Source organism: Carya illinoinensis, chromosome 11 (genome assembly GCF_018687715.1).
Source record: "Carya illinoinensis cultivar Pawnee chromosome 11, C.illinoinensisPawnee_v1, whole genome shotgun sequence".
Lineage (NCBI taxonomy): Eukaryota > Viridiplantae > Streptophyta > Magnoliopsida > Fagales > Juglandaceae > Carya > Carya illinoinensis.
Genome location: NC_056762.1, coordinates 6161238 through 6181800, shown reverse-complemented (window position 1 = coordinate 6181800; position 20563 = coordinate 6161238). Strand labels below are relative to the sequence as shown.

Here is a 20563-nt window from a genome sequence, read left to right as displayed (position 1 = left end):
GTCGATGGATTACAGAGGCTAGCTTCACTAACTCAATTCCCACTTTCTTTTTTCTCTTTTCTATTTTCTGTGAATGATTTGCTTTAATTTTCTTAGTAAGTTTTGCTTCTTCATTCTTTGTTGTGATCTGGGTGTGTTTTAGTTGATTGTATAATTTGTCTTTCCAAAGTCATGATTTAAAAAAAAAAAAAAAACCTTTAAATTTCTAGCCTTTGTTTCTTCAGAACGAAGTCTCATTCTCCAACTCCAATCTGAGACCTCAGATAGATCCCATTACCAACATTCGCATTGTTGGCGGCAGGGGATTTGGATTGCCTCTTCCAACAAAGTTTAGAAGCAGGCATTTGCCCTCAAATGCCATTTCGGTACCTACAGGAAGCTAGAGTAGAGGCCATTGCATTATACTAGTAAAGGGATGGAACCAACTAAAACGAGCACGAAGACAAAGAAACACATACAAAATATAGACGATTGGACATGAGAAAGAAACACCTGAAAGCTAGATGAAATCCGAAAGCTCTGTTTTGATTTTTCTTTGTTTTTATTCCACACATTTTTAAAAAACTCTGAATGCAATTGCCCGGGGTAAGCGCCATGTAAGCGGCTGCTGATGTGGTAGTAAATAAAAACGCATCGTTTGAAACTTCCACTCTTTCAAAACCGATCACACTTCGAAACTCTAAGTTACCTCCTTTGCGACTTTTCATTCCTCCTTCCTTCCCTCTCTGTAATTTTTCTTGACCGATTCCGTTAGGAAAAACTAGGAGCAAACAATCTGGGTGCTTGAATTCAATCTCCCGAAACTTACCTCTGACGGGCCTAGAGGGGTATTTGAATTCTGGGAAACATTCAAGCCTCATGACCTTCTTCAGTTCCTGGTATCCCAGTCCATCTAGAAGCTTCACATCCCAGTTGAGGCCCGTCGCCGCCATCGTCACCGCGGCGATAGCATGGCCAATATCGTGATTGCAATACCGAAAAGCTTGCTCACCATACTTCCAGGCCTCGCGCCAGAAAATGGAGGAAAGGCCAATAAGAAACGAGTTCTCGGGAAAGAATTTGGGGAAGAAGCCTGATGGAATTTTGGCTTTGAGCTCCAAAGAATGCTCTTTCGGAGCATAATGCGCAACGAAAGGTGAGCTGGACAGTGAATCGATTGGCGGGGAAATTATATATGCTTCGGTTGGGTGCAAATTTCAGCTACCGGGATTGACTCGGAGGGACCAAATGGAGTATCCAGTGGTTTTCCAAGCGGAGAGAGCAAGGGAGTCGTAGAATAATTGGAAAATGGTGGAATAGGAAATGGGTTTTGGAGGAGGGAGAGAGAGGAATATAGAGGAGTAGAGAGGGGAATCGGAGGGTGATGGTTTATAGGTTTGGTTTGGGTTTTGGGGTTCAGTCTTGGTGGGGAAGTGAAGAAGCGGGAGGAGAGGAACAGAGAGATAGCGCCGAAAAGGGTTGGGTTGGTTGGCCCAGTCCAGGCCATGGGGACCTCAGGGATACCTGTCGTAGGAGTGCTTGGTCTGCTGGTGGTATTTGAGCACCTGAGAGAGATTTTCTTCGTCTAGGTTGGCTTTGGAAGTGTCAATAGCCTTGAAGAAGAAGAATAAAAAGACATGGTTGTGGGGATAACAGTTTCTCCAATGAGTATGGAGGTTGAAGGAAGGAAGGAAAAGCCCTGAGATTTTAGAGGGAGAGAGAACCTGGCGCTAGAAGGAACCAGAGACATCTCTGGTGATAAACTTCCTTGCGTACGGGGGTCCAAGGCTCTGTTTTGTTTTTAACTTTCTGACTCATTTTTTTTTTTTAAAATATCTGTTGACGTGGTGTTAGAGATTCCACGCCGATTATATGAGACGACTACATATAAAAAAGTTGCACATTTTTTTCCTTTTTTCCTGCTGACGTGTTGTCAGCGACTCCCCACCGCTTGCATCAAGCGACTGTGCGTAGAAGAGCTGATGACAAAATTGCAATTAGACACGGACAAAAGCAAAACCCCAAAGAAAACACAGAAGGCTGTTCAGAAGAGGCAGTGTACAATTGTCAAGACCACAGGACTCAGGAGTGCCACCAGCTCAAGTCGTCGATGAAGAAACAGCTGTTGATCAAGACAGCCTATGAAGTAGACATCGTATCACCTGCGGAGAAATAGCTGTAGAAGAATTGTTATATTTAAGCAGAGATCAAATTCAAAGAATCCCATGAACTCGAAACAAGACTAAAATGGATAAGCTCCATAACAAATGGGTCTCCACCGCAGCCAGCATATGGATCCAGTGCACCAGTGGCTTCCTATACACCTTCTCCATCTACTCCTCCCTTCTTAAATCAAGCCAGGGCTACGATCAATCCACGCTCGACACCGTTTCCGTCTTCAAGGACATCGGCGGCAACTTCGGCGTCCTCTCCGGTCTTCTCTACTCCGCAGCCACTGCGAATCACCGCCGCCGTACTGGGCCTTGGGTGGTCCACCTCGCGGGTGCGGTCCAGTGTTTCGTTGGCTTCTTCCTTTTGTGGGCCTCCGTCGTCGGGTTGATCCCCCGGCCGCCTGTGCCCGCCATGTGCTTGTTCATGTTGGTGGCAGCCCACGCAGCGACCTTCTTCAACACTTCGAATTTGGTCACTGGCGTACGGAACTTTTCCAATTACAGGGGCACCATCATTGGCATTATAAAGGTACCTCCACTTTAGTTCCGATGTGAAAAGCTTCTGCTTTTGTCCAAAAAAGTTTGCGATTCTTTGTGATGATCAGAGGCTTAGTGTTTGATAGTTTAGTTCTCTGTCGAAAAGAGAATGTATCTGCAGCAACATGAGTTCCTTGATACAAGAAGTATGCTTTTTCTTCTGGGTTTTGATTGTTGGGTTGTTATGATCTGAGGCTTAGTGTTTGATAGTTTAGGTTCAAGTTTGCTGCCTGTGGGTTGTTGTGATTGAAGTATGTATACTGAAGATGCATATCTTTCTTTTTTCAGGGTTTTATTGGCTTGAGTGGAGCAATTTTAGTTCAAGTATATCAGACAATATTCAATAACGATCCAACATCCTACCTTCTGATGCTGGCTCTTTTGCCTAGTGTCAATGCCCTGTTGTTCATGTGGTTTGTGAGAATCCACAACACAATTGAAGGAGATGAAAAAAAGCACCTAGATAGTTTCTCATTAATTGCTCTGGTTATCGCTGCCTACCTTATGGTCGTCATAATTTTGGAGAATGTTATTACCTTTCGATTGTCAATACGTGTAGGCACATTTGTCCTGCTCATGTTGTTGCTTGTCTCACCATTTTGCGTGGCGATTAGAGCCCATCAAAGGGATTCTAATGGATTTTCACATAATCTCTTTATTGAGGGGGGCCAACCAATGGATGATCCTAACCAAGCAGATGCTGAGAAGATGTATGTAGGACAAGATTCTGCTGGGTACGGCTGTGTGCCCGGCAGTACTGATCAAGAGGTGGATGGTAACGAAGAAAGACCTTTCCCAGCAGAAGAAAACCTGAATCTGTTGCAAGCTATACGCACGATAGACTTCTGGATTTTGTTTCTTGCCATGGCATGTGGTATGGGCTCAGGACTTGCCACAGTGAATAACATCAGCCAGATAGGAGGATCTCTTGGTTACACTAACTTCGAGACAAGTACTTTGGTTTCTTTGTGGAGTATCTGGAATTTTCTTGGACGTTTTGGAGCTGGCTATGTATCAGATTATTTCCTGCATGCTAGAGGATGGGCAAGGCCATTGTTCATGGTCATCACTCTAGCAACCATGAGCATTGGTCATGTGGTGATTGCTTCTGGTTTTCCTGGAGCTCTGTTTGCTGGTTCAATATTGGTGGGTGTTTGTTATGGTTCCCAGTGGTCATTAATGCCTATAATCACTTCCGAGATATTTGGTGTGGTACATATGGGTACCATATTCAATACAATTACCATAGCAAACCCTGTTGGATCTTTTATATTTTCCGTGAGGGTTATTGGGTATCTATATGATGAGGAATCATCAGCGGAGGGCAACACATGCACTGGAACACATTGTTTCATGTTATCTTTTATCATCATGGCTTCTGCTACTCTTCTGGGCTCTCTTGCTGCCTTGTGGTTGTACTTTCGGACTAAACATTTCTATAATCAGGTTGTACGTAGGAGACTGCTACATTGTTTCAGTGAGTAATTGCTGAGACTGCTAAGTACTCTGAAGGAGTCGTGAAGTTTTTGCCGGCTGGTGAGAACGAGGTTAAAGCCAAAACTCTCTCTCTCTCTCTCTCTCTCTCTCTCTCTCTCGTGTGAAAGTTTAGTTGGGCTATCAGGGATCGGAGGGGAGTCAACACTGTCCTTCTTTTTAAGTTCAGTTTATAATTGCCAATATGGATTCAAATGTTTTTGGCAAAATCTCCTGCATGAGAACTAGTATTAGCTCTGGAAAAAGTATTTCATAAGGTAGCTTTGTAGGTTCAACTTATTTCATTTTGACCGTAGACAGTTAGAACTTTATGGATAATAATGACCAAATATATCGTTATAGTTAACTAGACTGGAGGAACTTGGCATCCATGTGGCGTGAAACAGTGCAAGGATCCATATTTATCTTGGAATACTTGCATTAGGATACAGCACACGTTCCTTAAAAGGCTGTAATTTTTCTTTTAAGGACTGTTGGGAATTCAGTAATGTCGGTGGCTGCAGAGTGCAGGGGAATAACTTAGAGGCATTATTATATATAAAAAATGATATTTGTGGTTGTGGAGTACGCAAGTGCTGTGTAATCCATTTGAAAAAAGTAAATAATATAGGACCCACATGAAAAAACTAATTTTTTAACAGTGGATCCCACTTTTTTTCAAAACGATTGCGTGGCATTTGTGGACTCCACGACTATACGTAGCATTACTCTTTAAGTTTTAGGTAAAGAATTATGTGGTGGGTATTGAGGTTATAAACCTAGAAACAGTGACCTACTTCCTGGACAGCAAATGGAGATTTGCATGAATGGAAATTGATTGAAATGGTGTCGGTATGCAAATTTACACCCCCTACAATTTGTTCTTAATAAATAACTATACATGTGGTTTCTACTGCTTTATTGGTCAATCAAGTTCTGGACATGGCTTTGCTGCAAGATCATAAGCTTACAGGATCAACCATGACTTAAATAGATTAAGGACTGATTGCTTTAGATTTGTTACAATGATGTATAGATATTTGATGTTTGATGTGGTGTGTACCATAATGATTACGATGTTGGTACCTTGTAATAATGGAAAATGGATAAACTGAGTTTTACAATATAATGGATCGCATTGAGCCACGTTAACTTGATAACTTTATTGTCTAAGATTTTTGTGTAGAGTTGTAGACCAACAATTTCTCTTTTGTAAAACTTCTCACTATGTTTAAGTTTTTGTTCTTTTTTTTTTTGGTTCTAATTTCTAGCTTTAGGTTTCATCAATAGACTATGCTATAAACCTTGAGATGGTACCAGGGGAAACAACTGAGACCAGAGGTTTTTCAGGATGATAAATTCCTTTATTTGAAAATCCACACCATCTCTAGCTTTATTTGATATAATCTATAGCAGTTGTAGCCTATTGGATCTAAGTAGAACATTCAGTTTTACTGAGTTTACAGTCCTCCTAACTGGCGTGTCTCTAGCGTTGAGAAACATTTTATGAGAAGGAGGATTAAAACATCGGGCATGAACAACATGGGGAATGCACCAGTTGTTTGGATCATGATGAAGGCATAGGCTGCAAAAGCCACAGAGGTCAGACGAGAAGAAATCAGAAGAGTCCATTTTTTGGAATCAGAACTGGACTAATATAAAACAGATCCCATGATGCAGAGTTAGCAAGGAGGGTGATAATTCTTTTTGTATATGAATCCGAGGTTGCTGTGGGAGTTCTTCTCTACCCAGTTATCAGATGTATTTGCATTTTAGTCTCGTGGTGATGCTTTTGAAGATCACCCTCAAAGGCATTTTTCGATACCCTTTTGCATTGTTATTATAGAGCTGAAGGTGTTATTTTGTAACAAATAATGAAAAATAATTCTTCCTTTGTTTTTTCTTTTCAGGTTTGTAAGATTTATTTTTTAAAATTTATCTGTTACATTAAATTATATTATGCAAGTATTTCAATAAATATATTCTACACATCGCCTTAAGAATAAAATTTGTCTAAAATTTAAAATGAAAAGTACCTTAGAACACTCCTAATGGGTTTTGTAAAACCTATTTTTATGTAAAATTTAAAAGAAAGTAACCCAAATGTGCATATAACGGATTCTCTATTTTATTTTTATTTTTCATTTCTCTACAGGATTGCTGCTAGATGTAGAAGAGACCGTGCACAAATGTAAATATTTTTTAATTTATTTACTATCTCTTCTTGTACTCTTTCTTCCAAATTAATTTATTTCTTCTTGTACTTTTTTTTCTACAAAATATTAAAAGGTATAAATTTAAATGATATGAAGAAAAAATAGATAAATTAATGTATGATATATTATAAAAATTAATATATAAAATAGAAAAATTAATTTTTGATGATATATTTGAAATGATATATAAAAGATGGTATTCTCTTCGGGCACAAGCCCAGAACTAAAACGCAGTGGGCTAGCTTCTGTAGGGCCGTGGCCTGTAACGAACTAAAACGATATGGTTAGCAGTTCTCTTATCAGAAACAACAGGGGATATATACGTAATTACAAATTAAGAACATCCACAAGCACAGAGTTTCCATTTCGCTCTGTGCCTCTGTGACCTCCGTTTTGGCTGCGATTTTTTAATCGGACAACATAAAGCAGAAGGAGAAGAAGAGGGGATTTTTTAGCAGAGAGAGAGAGAGAGGCAGATACTGAGTTGAAAGATGAAGACGACGAAGGGAGGCAAGGCGATGAACCCTACGGATGCGTTCCGTAAGGAGCTCCGCAAGAGGGAGCTTAAACGGGTAATTCCCATCTCTTAAACTACCCCGTCTTCGTGTCTGAACCCGCCATTACGTGTTCTGTTTTATTGGTTTTTTTGCACTGTTTCGTGAAATTTTGTAATCGATTTTCGCCGTTTGTGCGGCCTTGTACCGATTGCTTTTGCCCTAAAATAAGTTTGCTTTGCGTTTAATTTCCGAGAAAACTGGGGAAGTGATACAAAATTATTTTTTAACAAAAAAAAATTACATGCTTTTTTTGTTCGCTTTGTTGCTCAAGAACGATACAATCTGGATAGAATGAAGCCTCGATAGCACTATTTGACTTTATAAAGTTTGTTAGTGTTTTTAGCTACTTTATTTTGGACGGGTTGGGTGGGTGAAATATCTGTGATTCAAAACCTCCCTCGTTCTTTGTTCTCTTTTGGACTTTTGGGGAGTTCTGTTACTTTTGATCAAAATTTGTAGCCTTATGAGATATATTAATCTTTCATGAGAACATAAAAAGTTGAATAAAAAAATTATAAAGTTAAATGAGGGTTAGAATATAATTTTTTAAAATATTTTTTTTTAGGATTTGAAAAGTTGAATTGTTGTTTGTGTTTTGTTTAGAAGTTTGGAAAAGTTGTAATGATTAGATGAAAAGATTGAAAATTTGAAATTGAAAAATGTTTGTGTTTGAATGGTGTTTGGATATTGAGATGATATAGGTTGAGATGGTTTTAAAGGTTTGTGAAACCAAACTAGGCCTTAGAAGAAAAAACAAAACAACAAGAAGAGGGACATTTTGAGCAGAGAAAAATGAGATGGCGATTGGAGGCAGGGTGATGAACCTTAAGAACAAGTTTCTTAAGGAATGCTGTGAGATGGAACTGATTAATCACTTCTAAATACTTTTGTTTTATTGGCACTGGATGTCCGAGAGCAGCGTTCCGATTAATTTCAGGGGTGCATAGGTCCTTGGAAAGGAGTTTTCCGCAAGTGCATCTCTGGTAATTAAGGATAAAACCCCTCAGTCCGATGGCCCCTAGAGATTATTTGCACCCAGTGGGATTTGAATCTTAGACCTGGAGGGAGCATACTTCCAAGCTTAAGGCCTTTACCACTTGAGCCAACCCCTAGGGGTTAATCACTTCTAAATAACTACACCCTTTTTGTGTCTGAATTCTTTGGTCCGTGCTCAATTTATTGTTTTTTACTAGCATATATATATATATATATTTCAAAATAATATCTTGTTTTGTTGCTGCTCTTTCCAACAGAACGACCTCTTACATATACTAACTAGTTTTTTTTTTTTTTTGATAAGTAAAAAGAGATATATTAGAACATGAAAAGGGCAAGGCCCGAGTACACGGGGTTATACTTTGGCTATGCCTTATTTTCCTATGAATAAAATTTCTTGATTACCTAAAAAAAAAAAAAAAAAACCTAGTTCTGAATGGTGTGGCATTAAGCTAATGGCAGCTTCAAGTTGAGGTTCATTTGTAATCACTTTTTAGCTTATGAGAAATAGTCACAGGAATAAACTATTTTGAATATGCCGGTGCTTTGATGTACTGGTAAGTTTAATTTTTCTGAGTACATTAAAGCACGTAAGTATGCTTGTGAAATGGTTAGTCTTACTTAGTGGGTACTAGATAAGGCTGTTGCTCTTTCTACATTTGTTTAGTTCACTAAGATCTTAGGTACATATTTGTTCATCTAACTTCACAAATGTTATGTTGTGATCATCATATGTGTGGTTTTCTAAAACATATGTACATTGTGTTATGTTTTCCCTTTTTTTTTTTTTTTTTTTTGACGTCGTGCTATTTGATTAACAGAACAAGAAAGAAAGGAAAAAGGTGAGAGAGGTGGGGCTCTTGAAGAAAGATCCTGAAACTCTTAGGGAGCAAATCGAGAAGTTGGAAATGATGAGTAAGTCATGTTCTGTTTGATTATCTCCCATTTGATAACAGGGACATTGGTTGTCATTTTTAAATTATAAGATGATTATCACAAAACAATCAGAATTTCTTGCATGAGAACATAATGCATAATACAGAATAGATTATGTCAATTGCTTGTGTGTCTCATCATACACAAAAGACTGCTAATATGCAACTCCATGTGTGTTATTAATCGGTGCAGAGGCTGATGGTGCTTTGGACAAAGCAAGAAAACACAAGAAGAGGCAACTAGAGGACACGTATAACCTTGTTTTAAAAAAGAGGAAGGTATGGTCATACATGAGATGTTCTTACAAATTCCTTGCAACTCTTCTCTCTTGCATCAGTGGAAATGTCAACATGTGTTGGTTCTCATCAATTATGCTTTACCTATACTTTTATCTAGGGAATAATTTACTTAGTGCTTATAAAAAAAATAATTTACTTAGTTTTCATATTTCTAAGGTACCCCTAAAAACTTTCCAATCATAATGTTCGTATCCAGTTCATTGCATACTTGAAAAAGTACCAGGGTGGCTTTTTTTCTGATGAAATATAGTTCTAAGTTGGTCACAAATACAGGGTGGCATGTAATTGGTGAATGAAGAGTAGTCATGGCAGCATTCTTAGGAAGTCTTTAGTCATAACAGCATTCATTGAGCATTATCTAATCACTGTTCATTTTTTGTACTATTTACCAAGTCATGAAATAGTAATATCGATGAGCACAATTTGGGGGAGAAAACTGAAGGTCGCCAAGGGTTAGTATGTTAGGGGTATTTAGGAATTGTCAGCATAGTTAGAACGGGGCAGTAAAATGTGTCTTCCCTCTATAGTTTTATTTCTTTGGAATGGGCTATGTTTAGGTGTCTTTGGACAAGTACAAGGGTTTGATAATTAAAGGTTTCTATCTTAAGTCCCATAGCCCATGGTTTCAAGACTTATTGGCTAGTTGCTGGAAATCACCAAAAGAAAAAACGCTGAGAGCATTCCAGACCTGCAAACAAGATATGCAACTTTTTGACCATAGATTTGACATCTTTCTTCTTTTTGCCCTTCATCAGTTTGAATTTTGGTAATGCTTCTAGGTTACATCAAATTCTGATTTATTCATTCTAATTGACTGACTCTTGTAAAGGTTAAGCGATTATAATTTTCTGTAAACTGAAAAAAGTTGTTGAACATACGCTTCCTTTCCGCCTCTCTCTAAAAGGCTGAAATGGATGCTTCATCCACTTTTTTTATATTCTCTGCATAGCTGGTGATAGTTTGATTCTCTCACTTTTTTTTTTTGAGTAATTACTGGAAGGCAAAACCCCCTTCATCTAAGTAGTAATTGAGAGGATTTATCTATTTTTTTTTAAAAAGGAAAATGATCTAATCTTTAGTGTGTAATCAATTGGCACTTTACAAAAGCAACGATCTTATTGTTGTTGCATGTCAAACTAGTTTGACTTGATATTTTTCTGCAACTTATCAGCATTGATCATCTGTGCATGATGATCACATACTTCCTCTTTGACAGGAATATGAAGAGAAAATGCGGGAGAAGGGTGAGGCCCCTGTTATGTTCAGGTGAAGAAGCATATCACTTCCTAATTTACTTCTGTGCATGTGGTTGGATTTTAGATTTAATGTCTGTTTGTTTTAATTTACAAACTAAACTTATCTTCTGCTCAGCCATTTGGGACCTCCTCGAAGACGGACAACTGCAGAAGAAGAAGAGAAAGTCAAGCATCCAAAGCCTGAAGTAAGATCTGTCTTGTGAAGATCATTCCAGTTCTTTTCTGCTTGCTCTTGAACCCGCACTCATCTAATTTGTGGCTGCAGGACTCTGTTTACTATCATCCCATGCTGAACCCTACTGGTGCCCCACCACCAGGAAAGCCTCCCATGTATAAATCATCAATAGGCCTGTCCCTTTTCTCTGCATTCCTTCTTTCTTCATTAAATGTTAATTAGATATTTTCAGTTTATTCTCTCTCTCTCTCTCTCTCTCTCTCTCTCTCTCTCTCTCTCTCTCTCATCATGCTTTTGAATTTGAACTGTAGGGCCTAGAATTCCCTTGTCTTCTGCTTCATCCGGTGCTTCCGCGTCATCATCAAAGACAGAGTTAGAAGATGCTGAGTTAGCTGCACCTCCTCAACCTCCACCTCCACCACCTCCCCCCTTGCCAGATACTGAAAGCATCGACTCTGGGGATGGCTCTGTTAAACCTCCATCTTTGCCTCTACCTCCTCCACCTCCAATGCCCCCAACGCCTGCCCCACCAAACTTGGTTATGCCATTACCTGCGCCACCCTTGCCGCCACCACCACCACCTCCTGGCCCCCCACCAAAAGAGCAAGTTGCAAATCGCCCTACACCTCCTCCTCCTCCTCCTCCTCCACTCCAATTGTCTGCTCTGCCGCCTCCACCTGGTATCAGTGGAGGTGAAAAGGAGACAAACCAACCCGCACTGTTAGACGGCCTGAAGTCCAAGGAGCAAGCTCAGGTAAGCTTGTCTTCATACTTTCTGGGATTTGGTCTATCACGAAATACATAAGATTGTTGGAAAAGAGGTTACCTATCCCAAAAAAGAAAAAAAAAATTGTCAGAAAAGAGATGGATCACACCTTGCTAAGTAGGCTTGCTCTTGTGAAATTTGGAATGTTAATGGACAGGATTAAATACCTTTTTGGTTTTCATGCCCAAAAAAAGTATATACTTGGCTGGAAATCTAACTCTATGAATTAATCGTGGTTATTCCAAGTTGCACTTGATAGTGATAATATCTCCTTTGTAGGTGCCTGCCGTGCTTCCTCCTCCCCCGCCTGGGCTGCCACTGAAATCAAGTAACCAGTCAGAAGGTGCACCATCTAATGCTGATACCAATAATTTTTCAGCAACTCAGGATCTCTCAAGAATGGTTCCACCCCCACCCCCTCCACGCCACCAACCTCCACCTGGACCCACCCTTCTCCCAACTTTACAGCCTGATGTATTACCCCCAGGAATATCACGGCATCCCCCACTGCTTCCTCCTCCAGATATGCGGCCTCCATTATCTGGTCCTGGACTTCCCGGTTTAGCAGGTCCCCCTGGAGTTATGCATTCGCTAATGCCAAGGCCTCCATATGGTCCTCCCCCCGGGCCTCCCCCGATGATGAGACCACCACTTCCACCTGGTCCTCCACCTACCTTCCAAGAAGATGAGCATGCTTCTAATAGGCCATCTGGTCCTCAGAAACCTTCATATATCAAATCTGCCGCATCTACTGTTGTTAAGAGGCCACTAGCTCAGCACACTCCAGAACTTACAGCTATGGTTAGTTGGTTCTCCTTTGTTAGTTATATGTCCAAATTTTCCAAGTTCTTGTAGTAATGTGTCTGCATCCTACTGCCAAAAAAAAGTAATACATTTGCATCCTCTCTGTCCATCTATTCAGCTTGCTGAGAGGCAAAGAGCCCAACTAATTTGGGGCAATTAAAAGTTGATAAAAGGACAATAAAAAATTGCACATGTGGAGGAGTTCCAATAATTCCTGGCTATTCCATCTCCATATCACACATCCGGGAGAATAAACATGTTGCGTCAATTTGTGGCTTTGAGCATTTATAGACCTATAAGATGTTTTAATCTGAATGTGTATCCGTACGAATGATCCACAATTGTTAAATTACACCATCAAACTTGTAGCATAATAGAATAAGGACACTGTTTTACATATATGAAGAGGCACAATATCAGGGGTTGGGAAGTTCGTCACTGCAATTTTCAATATAAGAGCATTGGGATATGGTGAAGTTTTCAAAAAAGGATAGCTAGTTGAGTGAGAATGAATAAACTGGTTCTGAAGCCATATAGTTTTTAAGTAAATTTATTTGCAAGCCTGTTGAAACACACTGCTGATGTAAAAACCTTCCACATCAGCTTACGTAAGAATGATTGGTAATTTAATATTTTTTTCATGAATATAATGGATCCTACACTAAGTAGTCACACTAGGCTTATAAATAGCATACTCATTGGGTTGTCAAATTTTGTGATATTTACTTGTAAAAAAAAAAAAAAAATTTTGATTTTTACTGGATGTGCAATCAACTACAATCTAGTAATAGTATAAAATGGCATCTGTGTGGGGAGCTGACATGGGTTAAAAAGATTCCTTATTCAAGTTCTACTCCAGTTTGTCTGGCTGGTTTGAACTTTGATTATTTGAACTTTCATTGTGATCTACCCTCCATTAACTTATTTTGGATCTGAACTCAGGTTCCTGCATCTGTTAGAGTGAGGAGAGAGACTGCTGTCCCGAAAGGAAAGCCAAAATCATCACTCACAAGTGCTGCAATGGTCAGTGGGCCAACTGGTCCTACTGTCGTGAAGCCCGAACCAGCAAACTCATCATCAGCACCAAAGAAACAGAGCATTGATGACTCATATGTGGCCTTTTTGGAGGACATGAAAGCGCTTGGTGCACTTGATGGTTGAGACTATTTTAGCTGGTGAGAAGGTGCAAGGAATATAGAGGAGGCACACATGTAATCAAAAGAAACCAAGTGTACATGTTACCGTATTTGATCTGGGGAATTGCAGCATTATTCATTGTTGCCAGTAGCCTCTGTTTGCTTTGGTGCTGTTTCATTGGAGAACCTCTCTTGTACCTGTGGTAATTAATTTCTCTGACTGCTTTGTTTTAAAAATCTTAGTTCTGAGAAAAATGTGTAACTAGAGCTGATATCCATGAGAGAATGATAGATCATGAAAGCAAATTCGAGGCTGTACTACAATTGAATTAGGAGATAATGACACTCATGCCTTTGATAATACTCAAGACTTGCTTTTTTTTTTTTACCTTTTCCCTCTCTAGATCGTCGTTAGATGCTGAAGATGCAAACTTATGATTTTCTGTTTCTGTTGATGAGAAAAAATAGGAAATGGTTCTTAACTTAATATGTTCCACATTCTGACGTCTTCAACCAAGTATTCTTGTCTGATCAAGAAGTTTTACTTGTAAGATGTGGCTGACATTCAACTGTTCCTGGTTATTAGGGATTGTTGAATCCAAAATCTTTATAGACAGTAGACACAACGGATGAAGTGCCCTTTTGTACTGAAAATTGAGTACGGTTTTAAGGGGTTTGACATTCATTCGAATTTTGGAGACGAGGGGTGTTTCTTTCTCTCATTTAAGTGTGGCATGAAACATGCAGATGTGCAATGTGATTCTCCAAAGCTTGGGGTAATTGCAGAGTTTAGTGTTTATGATTCTTCATTGAAACCTTCCTCGGTAGGCATCCATACCCCTTTATACAATCTCATTATACCTTTCAGGATCTGCATTTAATTAAAACATGTTGAGGAAAGGAAAAATAATATTTACAAGTTAACGTGTAGGATATATCATCTAAACTGTTGATATTAGACGATTTAGTTCAAAAGTCGTAGGGAGTTAACGACTGCTGCAGGTTCGATAATTGCTGCCTGTCTCCACGGCATTAAAGGCAACGCTAACATTGGTGGTAAAATGCACTTCAAACTTAAAAGTCAATTAAAAAGAAATTGTTGCTGGAACTCATAAATAAGTCAATCTGTATTCACGGGGAAAGGCTGTTAACTTCAAGTGCAGACCACCACAGATGATCATTGAAAAGTCAACTTTGGCGGACAGATGCAACCGATGGCAATCTAGCTACTTGAGGGGGAATATATATATATATATATATATATATATATATATATATATATATATATATATATCAGAAAGGAAGAATACTGTCTTGAGTCAGATGACTCAGTTGCAAAGTGTGGAGCCTTGAGACCTCTTTGTCAGCTAAATGCAACAAACAAGATATTGACAAAACTATTGATGAAGGGGACTCTTAAATTTTACATTGATTGCATTATAAAGTCAATTCTAATAAAAATACTTTTTTAAAAATATAATGAGTGTTATGAAATCATTGAAAAGAGAGCTATAACGTGTTATAAAATTTTCAAAAGGAGAGAGAAAAGAGATAGAGCTCAGAGAGGTTATGAAACTTATGAATTCTTTAAAGGATTCAACGATATATATAGGAATACAAAGAGGACTATGCTTTTGACGACTAGCACTATGCATTTGACGGCTAGCTCACTATGCTAGCACTATGTACTATGCATTTGACGACTAGCTCACTATGCTAGTACTATACACTATACATTTGACGACTAGCACTATGTACTAGCACTATACATTTGACGACTAGTACTATGCATTTGATGACTAGCTAAATGTGGTCATACAATTCAAGATAGTTTATAACACTTCCCCTTTGGATGACCATATTTAAAGAATATGCCTCGTTAAAACCTTGCCAAAGAAAAACCCTGTAGGAAAAAAACCAATGGCGAAGGAAAAAGAGTACAGTATTAATGTGTATCGCCGAGTGCTTTAGGATTGCCTTATTAAAACCTTGCAAAGGAAAACCCAGTGGGATAAAACCTTAGCGAAGGAAAAAGAGTATAATCAGCAAAAGTCTTCAAGACATTACTTCCCCTGAAAAGTGCATGATAACAGGTCTTCAAACTTCCACATTCCAATGTTCTGCATAATCTTCTTAAATGTTGCAGTTGGTAATGTTTTAGTGAATAAATCAACCTCCGCATTCCAATATTCTGCATAGTCTTCTTAAATGTTGCAGTTGGTAATACTTTAGTGAATAAATTTGCCAGATTTTTACTTGACTGTACCTTCTTGATATCAATTTCAACTTTCTTCTCATGAATTGCAATGATCTTCTTGTGTGTATCTGAAAGATAACTAGCATCTGTACATCCAACTAACTGTGGACTTGATCTATGTTGATAAAATAATCACAACTGGATCTTTCTGCTCATCACTACTCTTCTGGAGTTGTACTCTTCTGGAGTTTTTGTAAATAACACAGTTAGTGGAGAATTCATCAACATTAAACCGCTAACCTCATTTTTTAATAAAAACGGTGGCCAGCCTTTTAAGATCAGACAAGCATCGCGGATTTTCAACTCCTCTGTATGTGTCAGGCGTGCTGTCAGGTGCCGCAGCTGTCAGGCGCCGCAGAGCTATGAAACTATATTCGTCTCTTTTCTCTTGCTTCACGAGAGATGTTGTATCATAATTTTCTCTATAAAAGAGATATTCAGCTCATCTTCATTCGCATCTCATCTTCTTCACTTTTCTGTAATCATACTGCATTTTTACTCTGCAATCTCTTTCTGCATTCTTATCCTACAATAGCTCAGCGATCTTCTCATGGCCAATATATGAGGTACTCTGCACCTCGTTCATCAGCTATTCCTGCTTCTACCACAGGTGCTATCATGCAATATAATGATCTGACTCATAGGTCAGATAATGAAGCTATCTATGAGCTTGTGAGTCTCGGTACCCGATACTCATCATCCATTGTCGCATTTTCTCAGCGACTGCAATCCAGAACTTGTGGAGTTGACAATCTCCACGAGAATATTGCTATACTTCAGCGACTTCTTCTGGAGTCCAACATGAAGATAGAATCAATAAAACAAGAGAATAGAAATTTAAAATCCTTACTTAAATCTTCTTTTTGATTGCCCACCCCTTTAGATAAGGATGCCATGCAGATTCTTGAAGAACAAGAGCGTTTGAACAATGAGGCAAAGTGCCTCAAATTTCTGTAATTCTTGCTTCAAGATAATAAAATAATATTTCACAAATATTCATATTTGTATTTCTATCTTTTGGTAGATGTTCTGTGTGTTCCCTTTTATTTCTTCTTTAATAATGTACACTTCTTATTAAACCCATAATATAAATCTGAAATACTAATTGTATTAAAAGATGGTATTTCATGACTAATAACATCATCCATCTTCCCTTTGAAGCCGCAAGGGTTTCAGATTTATATTTCAAATATGTGCAGTTTTCATGAGCTCTTATGGAGCCTCAATGACATTTAAATCATATATATAAACTGCAATAATAGCTTGTTTCCATTTGCGTTTGGATTGCTTTAGATCATATAAGGATCTTTGAAATTTGATAGAATACATATTTCTAGATGTATTCATATTAGAAGTTTCAGACATTTTCTATCCTTCAGGGATTTTCATATATATATATATATCATGATCCAATGATCCATATAAATATGCATTTAATCATGCATATCCAAACTCTCGGTAACTTTCAAGCTAATAAAAATCTCAATATGATTTCAACCACTTTAAAATCATATCAATATTGTTTCTTCGAGAAACTAACTTGTGATTTCTATATCACATTTTCATATTAAAAGTTTCAGACTTTTTATATCATGTATATAAATATTCACTGATATTTAACAAAAATCACATCTTTAGGTGTTTGGACTTCAAGTCCATATTTATCACATTTTACTTAGTGATATCAATTCTGCAGGAATTGAGAAACTGACTCGTGATTTATATATCACATTTTTCTTTCCTTTCCATAAATACCCACTGACATTCAACAAGCATTACCTCTTTAGGTGTTTGGACTATAAGTCCCGATGCATCATATTTTACTAGTGAATCAATTCTGCAGGAATTGTTTTTTTCAAATTTGGCCAATATTTTACGTCGTATTTTTCGACGATTCTTGATTCACTTTCATCATTACTTCTGGTAATGTCAATTGCCATCTCATATGGAAATATGTTGTCGACAACGATTTTATTTCTATCCATAATTTCTCCATTATTCATGAAATGTAATGAGATCTCGTTATTTTCAGGTACCTGTCCCTCTTCAAGGGAAGACATTTTCATGAAAAACCTCTTCAGGAGGCACTCTTCAAGAGTTTATATAGGAGAATTTTATACAGAGAATTTGGATGGACTTTATTGCTTGTTTTGTGGGTATGGCCTCTTCAGGAGCACCAAATTATTTGTGCCTTTCTCTTTTGAGATACAGTACCTTTTGTATTAATAGGTCTCACATGCTTTCAGACTGCTGAATTTCTTAATTGCCCTACAGGGATTTCAATCCTCGCTGGGATTTTAGCAGCTAGAATATGAGACATTTTTATCTTATTGCATCTAAAATTTAATTATCATCTGAACTTCTGGTTCACATATGATAATCAAGATAACGTCGAATAATTTCATCTTATTTGCTTCAAGCAAATTTTTCTTTCCACTTCTGGTGGTAATACTTTATAGTAAAAGAATCTTCTAGTTCTTTTATGGACGTCCATATGAAAATCATTCGACTTATCGTAATTGATTTTGGATGATCAAGATAACCATGAAAAGATACAAATATTTTGAATCATATCACATTTTGATGCATCATAATATTTGATTCAATAATTTGTATAATATCATCTCAAAGAGAAAGTTTACAGCTTTTCCAATACGAGTTTCTGGCCCGAAAAGATATTCATTATCACGTCCAATCTCTTAGTTTCTTTGAATGAAACGCATCATTCTTTTCACTTCAGGGAATAAAATGATATAAATTCATTATCATTCACTTCAGGGAATGATATAGATCTAGTAAGACGTGGCTAATGATTATTATCAAAAGCTCATTATTTTGCTCAGTTACTGAAAGACCTGATACAAATTTAGAATATATTGTGAAAGTTTGCATTTCATATTGCTACTTCAGGAGCATACTCGATATTACTACTTCAGGAGCACATTTGAGACGTTCATTCAAATATATATTTTTTCCACAATTTCAATTATGCAACTTCAGATGCATAAATCATAATGAGCTTTTGGTATAAGTATCACTCATATGAGATACTCAATAAAATTATTGATTTAGGGCGATCCTTCAGGGATGCTCCATTTCCATTCTCAGATAAATCATATCATCAATAATTTATAATAAGTATAAAAGAATAAATAAAACTTTCATTACTACAAAACATTGCAGAATATAAAAATATTTTATAATAAGATAAAAGAAATACATTAATTAAAAAGGAACACTTCCATGATCAACTCTACCACTAGAATCCTTAAAGAAATCAGAAATATCAAGGCTTGTAATATCTTCTCCATCTATAGAATCTAAAGCATATGATGGTTCAGCAAAATTTGTTTCAAATTTTTTTATTTTTTCTTTTATAGAAGATTGGTATAAGTCAACCAAGTGCTTATCTGTACGACAGACACGAGCCCAATGTCCAGTCATACCACATCTATGGCATTCATCTTCATCTTTCTTTAAAAATTTATTTTGAGGACCTTTGCCCTTCTCTGAGTTGAACCACTTCTAGTGGTACGGTGTATATCTATTATTGTCCCTTTTAGTGTGGTCACTTCTAGGACCTTCACTTCTATAGTTTTTCCTACCACGTCCACGCTCTCGTTTTCTTTGAAAAGATGCACCATTCGCTTCTGGGAATGATGTAAATCTAGTACCATTCACTTTAGGGAATGATATAGAACCAGTACGACGTGACTGATGATTTCTTAACAAAAGTTCATTATTTTGCTCAGCTAATAGAAGACAAGATATAAGTTCAGAATATTTTTTGAACTTTCGCTCTCGATACTGCTGCTGCAGGAGCACATTCGAGGCATGGAAAGTAGTATATGTCTTCTCTAACAAGTCATCATTAGTGACTTTTTCACCACATAATTTCAATAGCGAGCTAATTTTAAAGAGTGCAGAGTTATACTCACTGACACTCTTGAAATCTTGCAACCTCAGGTGCATCCAATCATGACGAACTTTTGGGAGGATTACAGTTTTCTGGTGTTCATATCTCTCCCTTAAATCATTCCACAAAATAAGTGGATCTTTCACCGTTAGATACTCAGTTTTTAATTCTTCATAAAGATGGTGTTGAAGGAAAATCATTGCCTTAACACGGTCCTGCAGGGACCCTTGATTTCCTTCTTTAATTGTATTTTCCAGGTTCATCGCATCCAGATGGATCTCAGTATCAAGGATCCAAGATAAATAATTTTTCTCAGAAATGTCAAGAGCAACGAATTCCAATTTTGTAAGATTTGACATTTTTTACATATATAACTCAGGAACATAAGTATACAGTTTTCATTAAGTAATGTAACATTTCATATTCATTTTAGAAATTACAAAAATATATTGAAAAACTTACTTAAAGTAGAGGACTACTAGCTTCAAAATCGTCATAACTTTCATGCTGATAACGTGTTATGAAATCATTGAAAAGAGAGAGCCATAACGTGTTATAAAATTTTCAAAAGGAGAGAGAAAAGAGATAGAGCTCAGAGAGGTTATGAAACTTATGAATTCCTTAAAGGATTCAACGATATATATAGGAGTACAAACGAGACTATACTTTTGACGACTAGCACTATACATTTGACGGCTAGCTCACTATGCTAGTACTATGTACTATGCATTTGACGACTAGCTCACTATGCTAATACTATGCACTATACATTTGACGACTAGTACTATGCACTAGTACTATACATTTGACGACTAACACTATGCATTTGATGGCTAGCTAAATGTGGTCATACAATTCAAAATAGTTTATAACAATGAGGTCGTTTTGGAAGTTCTCTCCACAACAATGTAGTTTCGTTTTAGGGTTAAATTATCCTCTCGAATTCGTGTATCTCTCTCTCTCTCTATATTTTTTTCCTCCTATCTCATGCCGGATATTACTCTTCATTGTGAGGCCAAAAGGCAACGCCAAACGCCACCGTTGCTATGTCTCTGTTTCACTGTCTTCTTGCACCATTGCTTGGAGCAC

The 20563-nt window shown here is 37.6% G+C and overlaps 2 protein-coding genes and 1 pseudogene across 3 annotated transcripts; 2 read left to right on the top strand and 1 right to left on the bottom strand.

The window, feature by feature from the left end:
• Nucleotides 1–160: 160 nt before the first annotated feature.
• LOC122282153 lies at nucleotides 161–2206 on the bottom strand (annotated as a pseudogene).
• On the top strand, nucleotides 421–6064 carry LOC122281472 (protein NUCLEAR FUSION DEFECTIVE 4-like). Of its 2 annotated transcripts, XR_006230238.1 has the most exons (3): nucleotides 421–2679; nucleotides 2976–4234; nucleotides 5651–6064. XR_006230238.1 is itself a non-coding variant. In XM_043092970.1 (2 exons), the coding sequence occupies exons 1-2, from the start codon at nucleotides 2227–2229 to the stop codon at nucleotides 4170–4172; spliced, it is 1650 nt and encodes a 549-aa protein (XP_042948904.1). In that variant the 5' UTR covers nucleotides 421–2226; the 3' UTR covers nucleotides 4173–6064. The 2 variants fall into 2 exon arrangements, 1 of the variants encoding a protein (XP_042948904.1); XM_043092970.1 differs by having other exon boundaries at nucleotides 2976–6064.
• Nucleotides 6065–6696: 632 nt separating this feature from the next.
• Nucleotides 6697–13687, top strand: LOC122281471 (protein EARLY FLOWERING 5). The gene is made up of 9 exons (XM_043092968.1): nucleotides 6697–6948; nucleotides 8751–8844; nucleotides 9058–9143; nucleotides 10381–10430; nucleotides 10536–10605; nucleotides 10686–10767; nucleotides 10907–11349; nucleotides 11641–12162; nucleotides 13108–13687. Exons 1-9 carry the CDS (start codon nucleotides 6868–6870, stop codon nucleotides 13324–13326), a joined length of 1647 nt encoding a protein of 548 aa, XP_042948902.1. The 5' UTR covers nucleotides 6697–6867; the 3' UTR covers nucleotides 13327–13687.
• The last annotated feature ends 6876 nt before the right edge of the window (nucleotides 13688–20563 follow it).

Bases quoted from the DNA above. Each gene is read 5' to 3' on its own strand.
- LOC122281472 (XM_043092970.1), top strand. From the start codon at position 2,227: ATGGATAAGCTCCATAACAAATGGGTCTCCACCGCAGCCAGCATATGG. The intron at 2,680-2,975 runs GTACCTCCACTT...TTCTTTTTTCAG, and splicing joins CCATCATTGGCATTATAAAG to GGTTTTATTGGCTTGAGTGG.
- LOC122281471 (XM_043092968.1), top strand. From the start codon at position 6,868: ATGAAGACGACGAAGGGAGGCAAGGCGATGAACCCTACGGATGCGTTC. The intron at 6,949-8,750 runs GTAATTCCCATC...TTTGATTAACAG, and splicing joins GCAAGAGGGAGCTTAAACGG to AACAAGAAAGAAAGGAAAAA. The intron at 11,350-11,640 runs GTAAGCTTGTCT...TCTCCTTTGTAG, and splicing joins AGTCCAAGGAGCAAGCTCAG to GTGCCTGCCGTGCTTCCTCC.